Here is a 10956-nt window from a genome sequence, read left to right as displayed (position 1 = left end):
TTCTCCTAAAAACATGTGCAACAGCTGCCAGTTCAATGCAAAGATCATGACGCACGACCAAGAAAAATGATATTAAAAGCTTTGCCTTTGGACACAAGTGTTCTGCTGTGGTTCTGGCTTCGTGTCGTGGCAGAGTGAGGTGTTCCTTCCACGGGGAGAGCAGCAATAACATTGTTTTGATTGTTTCATTTGTTCCTTTTCGAGACATTCAGCGTCTTCTGGTGTGTCGCTTCAGAGAAGAAAACCTATTTGGTCTTTCCAGGTCTTTACACACACACACACACACACACACACACACAGTCCAGTGATAAGAACTGGGGTCTTTGTCGTAGAGTTAACACTGGTGTCCTCTTTCGGTTCCCAGTTAAAGCGAACTTCCGCGGCGTTCCTCACGTGAACAAACATCCTATTGCTCTTCTTCAGCAAAGCAGCTCACACTTCTGAACAGATCAGAGGTATTGATTTATAAAAAGCACGGCTCACCCTTCTGTAGAGTATATTTACAAATATCGACAAGCAAAGAGACGGTGAGACACCGGGGCAGAGAACGAAGGAGAGACTCCGAGGCTGAAATCAATGTGTTCCATATTCTCCTTCTCTCCTCTGAATTCCTCCATTCTTCCTTCTTTTCCATCGGGACGTGCTCTTCCTCACTTTGTCCTGGTTTGGCACTGCTACCTCACATCAGGAGATACACACAATGGAGACAAAACACAACACAAAATACAGTGTGTGTGTGTGAGTGTGTGTGTGTGTGTGTGTGTTTCATTGATAAAACTAATTATGAAGATATCTTTGTATAATGGGGTTGTAGAAGTCCGTCTGAAGGTGATGATCCCACTGCGCTGATTTACTTTGTGACTAATGACTAATGATCAAAGTCAGTCTTTTCTTTCTGAACAAGACCTTAGGGCTGATATTTTACGACGATCAACAAAAGACACTTTCCAGTGAAAACAGCCATTAAATATTTAAAGAAACACTATGTAAAGTGTGAGTTTTTCGCTCCTGGGGCTCCCCCTAGTGACATTAATTTCCCTCCGAAAGTTACACAGTGCAGTTTCTGAAGTAGCACCGACAGAGACCCTCTTCTCTCTGCTACAGCTCAGTGGAGCATTTTAATGATGTGTTCCTTTACTGTGCGTTATCCATTGTTCACAGTGCATTTCTAATGAGAACAGAGCTCTAAACCTCACTGTGAGCAATGCTCTTACTTCAGGTCTAATTCTAAAACTATACTTTAGAAATATCAATTTAATAATAGTTTGCATTTTAATGACACTGTTTAAAACATGCTGAGGTTTATCTGGTGTCTGTTAAAGGAATATGATGTGGTGGAACTGGCTTTTTAGTCTGAAATCAAGTCTCTCTCTCTCTCTCTCTCTCTCTCTGTCTCCTGTCTCTCTGTCTCCTGTCTCTCTCTCTCTGTCTCCTGTCACTCTCTCTCTCTCTCTCTGTCTGTCTCTCTCTCTCTCTCTCTCTCTCTCTCTCTCTCTCTCTGCGCATGCGCGATTGTGAGTGCAGGTGTGTGACTGAGTGAGGCTGGCTGTTGTTGGGTGAGTGAATTCTGAACTTTTCTATCTTTGGTTGTTCGTTAGTTTAGTTGTTTTCGTGTTAATTAAAGTGTGTTTGTGTTTAGCGCGTGGCGCGGTCTCCATGGCGGCGCCGGAGAAAGTTCGTTTTGAGCAACTCTCTCGCAGACACGGTGTTAAAATCGCCCCCGGGGTGAAGTGTTCAGTGGAGGAGTTGTCGGTGGGGGGTTTGTTGGTTGTGGGGGGGGGGGGGGGGGGGGGTTGTTGGTGGTGACAGTATCGTGTCTGAACAGTGCTGTTGTGATGTTTCTGGATGGTACTGAGAAAGTTAACACTATGGTCCAGAATGGTGTGGTTATTCAGGGCACATTTACACCTGTGCTGCCCCTCTCACGACCTGCTAAATACATCACTCTGTCAAACGTTCCACTGTTTATTACCGACGAGGCGCTGACTGCAGAGTTGGACCGGTCCGGACAGGTCCCACTAGGTTCTAAGTCCCCTTTACTGAGACACGTCTGCTTCAGACGCCAGCTGTTCATTATTTTAAAGGATGGTGTTGATGAACTAAATGTGACTTTTAAATTTAAAATTGATGGCTTTGATTGTTATTTTTGCAACATCTGCCACGATGAAGTGTTCTGGATGTGGACAGGAAGGGCACTTAAGGCGTTCATGTCCCTTTGGGGCAGGTGAAAGCTCCTCTAGGGTATTTGGGCCTATTTCTGCTGGAGCTGGGTCTGGGACTGGGTCTGAGCCCACCGCAGGGGGTGGGTCTGGGCCTGAGCCTACTGTAGAGGGTGGGGCTGGGGTGGGACATGAGGCTGTACCTAATGCTGACGTCAGTTCTGGCAGTGGTGTGGTGGTCTCTGTTGGTGTTGTGTTGCCTGATGACGTTGCGGCTAAAGATCAGGGACGTGAGGAACCTAAAGCTGCTGCTAGTTTAGTTGTGGAAGGGGAGGCTATGGACACAGACTCTGTATCCGAGGAGGCTGTGTTCAGAGTGCAGTCAGGAAAAAGGAAAATGAGGAGGGCTAAGGCAGGTGTTAAAAAGGGGAAAGTACGGGATGTGGAGGACTCTGGGTCTGTGACTGGTTCTGCTCTGGATGACTCTGATGGTGATCTGCCAGACGTTTCGAGTCAAAGGAGTAGGAGAAGTGTCTATGCTTTTAACAAAATACGGTCCTTTCTGCATAAGACCAAGAATATGAAGGGGGTTGTTGTAGAAGAGTACTTTCCCGATCGTAAACTGTTCATTGACTCGGTACAGACATTTATGAGAGGGGATAGCGAAGATAAATTTACGGTACAGGAAATATACAGACTTAAGAAACTGGTTGCTGCTTGTCCTTAACCTTCCTCTTTTTCTGAGTAGAGTTAAGATCGGCTCTCTGAACCTGAATGGGGCGCGGGACGTACAGAAAAGAGCTCTGTTATTTGAACTGATTAAACAGAAGGGCATGGATATTGTGCTTGTCCAGGAGACGCACAGTGACGGCGCTAATGAAGTTGACTGGAAGAAGGAATGGGAAGGGGAGGTTTATTTTAGCCACATGAGCTCGACTAGAGGTGGGGTGGCTGTTCTTTTTGCTAAGCATTTCTTGCCGGTCTCGTGTGAGGTTGAGCAGGTGATGGCAGGGAGGTGTATGTTTGTACGTGCTCAGTTTGAGCGGTTTAAGTTTGTCATTTTTAATATTTATGCTTCCACTTCTGGAGCTGAGAGGGTGGTTTTTCTTAACACTGTTAACACAGCTTTAAAATCACTCAATTGTGATGACTATCTGATCATGGGGGGCGATTTTAACTGCACTGAGGATGATAATACGGACAGGAATCACACCGAACCTCACGCTGCATCTCAGCGCGCTCTTAGAGAGCTATTGTCTGCTCATGATTTGCTTGACGTGTGGAGAGCTTTTAACGATAAAGTTCGACAGTATACATGGGCCCATGTGAGGGACGGTTATGTGGCGTTGGCCAGACTAGATCGGTTTTACTGCTTTAAACATCATCTTAATATATTTAAAGGGTGTGGGATTACGCCGGTCCATTTTTCAGACCACAGTTTGGTTTTATGTTCGTTTTTTATTGCAAACCTTAAGCCTAAAAGTGCTTACTGGCATTTTAACACCTCCCTGTTGTCAGATATGAATTTTAAAAAAGCTTTTACTGTGTTTTGGACTGGTTTTAGAACCCAAAAACAGTTCTTTCATAATCTGCGAGGGTGGTGGGATTATGGAAAAGTTGAAATTAAGCAGCTCTGCCAGCAGTATACTCTCAATGTTTCGCGGCGTATTACTCGGAATATAAAAAAATTAGAAAGTGAAATTTTAGAAATTCAAAGGCAGATGAACTGCACTGGAGACCGGGATCATGCCCGGGTTCTGAAATCTAAAAGGGATGCTCTTGGCGATCTCCTGGGTGTCAGGGCACAGGGGGCTCTGGTTCGCTCTCGGTTCCAGAATCTAACACAGATGGACGCCCCATCAAAATTCTTTTTCAGTCTGGAAAGGAAGAATGGTCAGTGCCGGTTTATGCACTCCCTGCGTGCTGAAGATGGACAGGAGCTGACTGAACCCACTGAGATCCGTAAGCGGGCTGTACGTTTCTGTGCTGAACTGTACGAGAGTGAGCGTAGAGACGATGGAGAACTGGCGGCAGGTTTTTATGAAGGACTACGAAAGATCTCTACATGCTCTAGTGACAAACTGGAACGACCACTGGGAGAGCAGGAGCTTCATGCTGCTTTGCAGGGCATGAAGGGTGGTACTGCCCCTGGTATAGATGGCCTACCGGTGGAATTTTATAAGGCCTTTTGGACGGAGGTGGGTTCGGATCTGCTGGCAGTTCTCAATGAGAGCTTGGCTGATGGTCTCCTGCCCCTAAGCTGCAGGAGGGCGGTGATCACCCTGCTGCCTAAGAAGGGTGACTTGTAGGACATTAAAAACTGCCGATCAGTCTTCTTTGCACTGACCTTAAGATCTTCTCCAAAGCTTTGGCTACCAGACTGAGGGATGTGATGGGGCAGGAGGGACGAGCTGGGGGTAGGGACGGAAAGGCAGCCTGTCTGGAGGGTTCTGTATAAACAACCGCTAACAAAGAAGTCTGGGGATCTCCAGTGGAGGATCCTACATGGGGTCATAGCGGTGAACTCTTTTGTGTCTGTGATCAATCCAGAAGTCAGTGATAGGTGTGTTTTTTGTGGACTCAGAGAGACCATCTTTCACTGTTTTTTAGACTGTTCAAGGCTTAAGTCGCTTTTTCACACATTTGAGTTTTTATTTTTGAAATGTGGGGAAAGTTTTAACTCTTGTGCTTTTATTTTTGGGGCTGGGTATCGACAAAAAGACCGTGTTCAGTGGCAGCTGCTTAATTTCATAGTGGGTCGAGAGATACTGGCGAACTATAACTCCAGGAGGAATAACATGGAGGACAGATCTGATCGAGAGGTTCTGCCTTTGTTCTTGTCCCTGGTAAAGTCCAGGATTCTCTTTGAGTTTGGTTTCTACAAAACTTTGAATAACACTGAAGTGTTTGAGCTGGAATCCTGTGCAGGGTTGAGGAGGGAGAGCTGATCCTCACAAGCCCTTGGAGCTGAATGCTGTAAATGATACTGTGTTAATGTCTGTGATGTCGTACTGTGTTTGTTCACTGATCTATGTGTTTATGGATGGGTGAATATAAGTTATGCTTTTAAAAATCTCTCTCTCTCTCTCTCAGTCTTTACTGGGAATACCGAGCTATATTCGTCTTAGTGCAGTAAGCAGCAGAGGCCCCAGTGCAGCAGCCACAGGGGCTCTATTCTCTGTTACAGCTCCGTGGATCATTTAGAAGCCAGGATTTTAAGGTAGAAATACTTCGTAGTGTTCCTTTAAATGTTATCTTTCCCTTTTTTGTGAGTAATTTACTTAATGACTGTTTTGACAGAAAGTGTATTGAAGGATGTCTGATTTTTGAGTGTGGTCTGTTCCTCTCTGAGGTGTAAATAACTCCTTTTTGTGTGAAGTGCATTGTTAGAAACTGAATTTTTCCCTATAGAATGAATCATTATGAGGTCGGCAATGTACTCCTTTAAAGTAGAGTGTGAGTCCGGATTGATTTCATACTTCACACTTTCTTTGCTCTGTTTTTAATTTTTTATATTTTTTGCATGCTCAGTGAATGTATAAGTGTGTGTGTGTGTGTGTGTGTGTGTGTGTCAGTTCTATCACACCCTCATACATGCGTCTGCATTCTCTGGGTGTGTCTTTGAGAGTATTCCGTTTGTGGCGATGAGTAGGAGAAACGCGTTGAGCTTCCGTACTTCCCTAATGCAGGCTCTGGCCCTGGCCCCGGCCCCGGCCCCGGCCCCGCCCCCGCCCCTTGACTCAGCCCCACCCCCTGTCCCGTGGGATACATCTCATAGGCGGGGCCTTCCTCCAGGGGTGGGGCAAAGCCGAGCCTGTACTGAGAGTACTGGGCGCTGGTTGGGTAGCCGTAGCTGTCGTAAGCGAGCTGATTGGTGGACTCCAGCAAGCCGCACTCTCGGGAATAGTCAGTGGTCTGTGGTGGTGGGATGGGTGGGGCCTGGCTCTGTTTGGTCCTGGCGATGGTGTTGAAGTGGGCGTAGGTGTTGTGAGTGATCCGGGATTGTGGGCGTGGCTCATAGCGTCCGATGGGGGCGGGGTTAATGCCAGCAGGTGGCGCTGCTGCAGAGACAGAGGCGGGATTTGGTGGACGGAACTCCTGGTAAAGTACAGAGCGGGAACCGGGGCGGATTTCATCGTGGGTGGTCGCTCGGACGTTGTAATAGCCATTCGTGGGATCCTGGGAAAACAGAAATGTTCTGTGTTATATACTACTTTTACTTTTGAAGGAGTATGAAATGTAGAAAAGGATAAAAAGGGGATTCAAATATTGCAGACGCTCCTAGAGATGTGTCCCGAGCACAGCTTCAAAAACAGCCCTTTAACACTTGGCCACTTTTGTATTCTTCTGATTTTGCATTTATCAGTCACAATAAACAATGTTTATCTACGTTTATCACATCATTTTGGCTTTTCAGCCATCTCTCACCTTCGTTCTCTCTCTCGTCTCTCCAGTCAATTTCAATTCAATTCAAGGTGCTTTATTGACATGACAAATTAGTTACATTTGTATTGTCAAAGCCTGGGTTACAATTTTAAAGTTTAAGAAGAACATAAACATTGAATTAAATAAATAACTTATTAGAACTTGGAAACACTTGGCAACATTTACCACAGTGACCGGAACTGGGGGAAAGGTGTATGTGTGTACGTGTGTGTTTGAGTGTTTGACAGGGTCACTCACTGTCCCTTTTGCGATGGCAGGCGAGGATGTATCGGGCTGCGAGAGTGCAGATCTCTCTCTGTTCTCCCAGGAGATACGGGAGTCTGTCTGTGGCGGTCAGGGCTGTGTGTGTGCTGCAGAGCTTTGTAACGGTACGAGTGGGGGTCACTGTGTTTAAGGTGTGTGTGTGTGTGTGTTGGTGTGTACTGCACGGCTTTGTAACGGTATGAGTGGGGGTCACTGTGTTTAAGGTGTGTGTGTGTGTGTGTACTGCAGGGCTTTGTAACGGTACTGTGTTTAAGGTGTGTGTGTGTGTGTGTTGGTGTGTACTGCAGGGCTGTGTAACGGTACGAGTGTGGGTCACTGTGTTTAAGGTGTGTGTGTGTGTGTTGGTGTGTACTGCACGGCTTTGTAACGGTACGAGTGGGGGTCACTGTGTTTAACGTGTGTGTGTGTGTGTGTGTGTTGGTGTGTAATGTTGGGCTTTGTAACGGTACGAGTGGGGGTCACTGTGTTTAAGGTGTGTGTGTGTGTGTGTTGGTGTGTACTGCAGGGCTGTGTAACGGTACGAGTGGGGGTCACTGTGTTTAACGTGTGTGTGTGTGTTGCAGGGCTGTGTAACGGTACGAGTGTGGGTCACTGTGTTTAAGGTGTGTGTGTTGGTGTGTACTGCACGGCTTTGTAACGGTACGAGTGGGGGTCTCTGTGTTTAAGGTGTGTGTGTGTGTGTTGGTGTGTACTGCAGGGCTTTGTAACGGTACGAGTGGGGGTCACTGTGTTTGAGGTGTGTGTGTGTGTGTTGGTGTGTACTGCACGGCTTTGTAACGGTACGAGTGGGGGTCACTGTGTTTAAGGTGTGTGTGTGTTGGTGTGTACTGCAGGGCTTTGTAACGGTACGAGTGGGGGTCACTGTGTTTAAGGTGTGTGTGTGTGTGTTGGTGTGTACTGCAGGGCTTTGTAACGGTACGAGTGGGGATCACTGTGTTTAAGGTGTGTGTGTGTGTTGGTGTGTACTGCTGGGCTTTGTAACGGTACGAGTGGGGGTCACTGTGTTTAAGGTGTGTGTGTGTGTTGGTGTGTACTGCTGGGCTTTGTAACGGTACGAGTGGGGATCACTGTGTTTAAGGTGTGTGTGTGTGTTGGTGTGTACTGCTGGGCTTTGTAACGGTACGAGTGGGGGTCACTGTGTTTAAGGTGTGTGTGTGTGTGTTGGTGTGTACTGCACGGCTTTGTAACGGTACGAGTGGGGGTCACTGTGTTTAAGGTGTGTGTGTGTTGGTGTGTACTGCGGGGCTTTGTAACGGTACGAGTGGGCGTCACTGTGTTTAAGGTGTGTGTGTGTTGGTGTGTACTGCGGGGCTTTCTAACGGTACGAGTGGGCGTCACTGTGTTTAAGGTGTGTGTTGGTGTGTGTGTTGGTGTGTACTGCAGGGCTGTGTAACGGTACGAGTGGGGGTCGCTGTGTTTAAGGTGTGTGTGTGTGTTGGTGTGTACTGCACGGCTTTGTAACGGTACGAGTGGGGATCACTGTGTTTAAGGTGTGTGTGTGTGTTGGTGTGTACTGCACGGCTTTGTAACGGTACGAGTGGGGGTCACTGTGTTTAAGGTGTGTGTGTGTTGGTGTGTACTGCGGGGCTTTGTAACGGTACGAGTGGGCGTCACTGTGTTTAAGGTGTGTGTGTGTTGGTGTGTACTGCGGGGCTTTCTAACGGTACGAGTGGGCGTCACTGTGTTTAAGGTGTGTGTTGGTGTGTACTGCAGGGCTTTGTAACGGTACGAGTGGGGGTCGCTGTGTTTAAGGTGTGTGTGTTGGTGTGTAATGCGGGGCTTTGTAACGGTACGAGTGGGCGTCACTGTTTTTAAGGTGTGTGTGTGTTGGTGTGTACTGCGGGGCTTTGTAACGGTACGAGTGGGCGTCACTGTTTTTAAGGTGTGTGTGTGTTGGTGTGTACTGCGGGGCTTTGTAACGGTACGAGTGGGCGTCACTGTTTTTAAGGTGTGTGTGTGTTGGTGTGCACTGCGGGGCTTTGTAACGGTACGAGTGGGCGTCACTGTTTTTAAGGTGTGTGTGTGTTGGTGTGTACTGCGGGGCTTTGTAACGGTACGAGTGGGCGTCACTGTTTTTAAGGTGTGTGTGTGTTGGTGTGTACTGCGGGGCTTTGTAACGGTACGAGTGGGGGTCGCTGTGTTTAAGGTGTGTGTGTGTTGGTGTGTAATGCGGGGCTTTGTAACGGTACGAGTGGGGGTCACTGTGTTTAAGGTGTGTGTGTGTTGGTGTGCACTGCGGGGCTTCAACGGTACGAGTGGGGGTCACTGTGTTTAAGGTGTGTGTGTGTTGGTGTGTACTGCAGGGCTTTGTAACGGTACGAGTGGGGGTCGCTGTGTTTAAGGTGTGTGTATGTTGGTGTGTAATGCGGGGCTTTGTAACGGTACGAGTGGGGGTCACTGTGTTTAAGGTGTGTGTGTGTTGGTGTGTACTGCGGGGCTTTGTAACGGTACGAGTGGGGGTCACTGTGTTTAAGGTGTGTGTGTGTTGGTGTGTGTGTGTTGGTGTGTACTGCGGGGCTTTGTAAAGGTACGAGTGGGGGTCACTGTGTTTAAGATGCGTGTGTGTTGGTGTGTAATGCGGGGCTTTGTAACGGTACGAGTGGGGGTCACTGTGTTTAAGGTGTGTGTGTGTTGGTGTGTGCTGCAGGGCTTTGTAAAGGTACGAGTGGGCGTCACTGTGTTTAACGTGTGTGTGTGTGTGTGTGTGTTGGTGTGTAATGTTGGGCTTTGTAACGGTACGAGTGGGGGTCACTGTGTTTAAGGTGTGTGTGTGTGTGTGTTGGTGTGTACTGCAGGGCTGTGTAACGGTACGAGTGGGGGTCACTGTGTTTAACGTGTGTGTGTGTGTGTGTGTGTGTTGCAGGGCTGTGTAACGGTACGAGTGTGGGTCACTGTGTTTAAGGTGTGTGTGTTAGTGTGTACTGCACGGCTTTGTAACGGTACGAGTGGGGGTCTCTGTGTTTAAGGTGTGTGTGTGTGTGTTGGTGTGTACTGCAGGGCTTTGTAACGGTACGAGTGGGGGTCACTGTGTTTAAGGTGTGTGTGTTGGTGTGTACTGCAGAGCTTTGTAACGGTATGAGTGGGGGTCACTGTGTTTAAGGTGTGTGTGTGTGTGTTGGTGTGTACTGCACGGCTTTGTAACGGTACGAGTGGGGGTCACTGTGTTTAAGGTGTGTGTGTGTTGGTGTGTACTGCAGGGCTTTTGTTACGGTACGAGTGAGGGTCACTGTGTTTAAGGTGTGTGTGTGTGTGTTGGTGTGTACTGCAGGGCTGTGAAACGGTACGAGTGGGGGTCGCTGTGTTTAAGGTGTGTGTGTGTGTGTGTGTGTTGGTGTGTACTGCAGGGCTGTGTAACGGTACGAGTGGGGGTCGCTGTGTTTAAGGTGTGTGTGTGTGTGTTGGTGTGTACTGCACGGCTTTGTAACGGTACGAGTGGGGGTCGCTGTGTTTAAGGTGTGTGTGTGTGTGTTGGTGTGTACTGCACGGCTTTGTAACGGTACGAGTGAGGGTCACTGTGTTTAAGGTGTGTGTGTGTGTGTTGGTGTGTACTGCAGGGCTGTGAAACGGTACGAGTGGGGGTCGCTGTGTTTAAGGTGTGTGTGTGTGTGTGTGTGTTGGTGTGTACTGCAGGGCTGTGTAACGGTACGAGTGGGGGTCGCTGTGTTTAAGGTGTGTGTGTGTGTTTGTGTGTACTGAAGGGCTTTGTAACGGTACGAGTGGGGGTCGCTGTGTTTAAGGTGTGTGTGTGTGTTTGTGTGTACTGAAGGGCTTTGTAACGGTACGAGTGGGGGTCGCTGTGTTTAAGGTGTGTGTGTGTGTTTGTGTGTACTGAAGGGCTTTGTAACGGTACAAGTGGGGGTCGCTGTGTTTAAGGTGTGTGTGTGTGTGTGTGTTGGTGTGTACTGCAGGGCTGTGTAACGGTACGAGTGGGGGTCGCTGTGTTTAAGGTGTGTGTGTGTGTTTGTGTGTACTGAAGGGCTTTGTAACGGTACAAGTGGGGGTCGCTGTGTTTAAGGTGTGTGTGTGTGTGTGTTGGTGTGTACTGCACGGCTTTGTAACGGTACGAGTGGGGGTCGCTGTGTTTAAG

At 48.1% G+C, this 10956-nt stretch overlaps 1 protein-coding gene across 1 annotated transcript in view; it reads right to left on the bottom strand.

Moving 5' to 3' along the window:
* Positions 1–5747: 5747 nt before the first annotated feature.
* The window catches only part of kirrel1b (kirre like nephrin family adhesion molecule 1b), an 82507-nt gene continuing 77298 nt past the window's right edge, over positions 5748–10956 (bottom strand). The window contains exon 15 of the mRNA XM_066656623.1: positions 5748–6338. Coding sequence (XP_066512720.1) covers positions 5748–6338 — 591 coding nt within the window. The remainder of the gene's footprint in view (positions 6339–10956) is intronic.

This window comes from Hoplias malabaricus, chromosome Y (assembly GCF_029633855.1).
Source record: "Hoplias malabaricus isolate fHopMal1 chromosome Y, fHopMal1.hap1, whole genome shotgun sequence".
Taxonomy (NCBI): Eukaryota; Metazoa; Chordata; class Actinopteri; order Characiformes; family Erythrinidae; genus Hoplias; species Hoplias malabaricus.
This window is presented reverse-complemented; position numbering and strand designations above follow the sequence as displayed.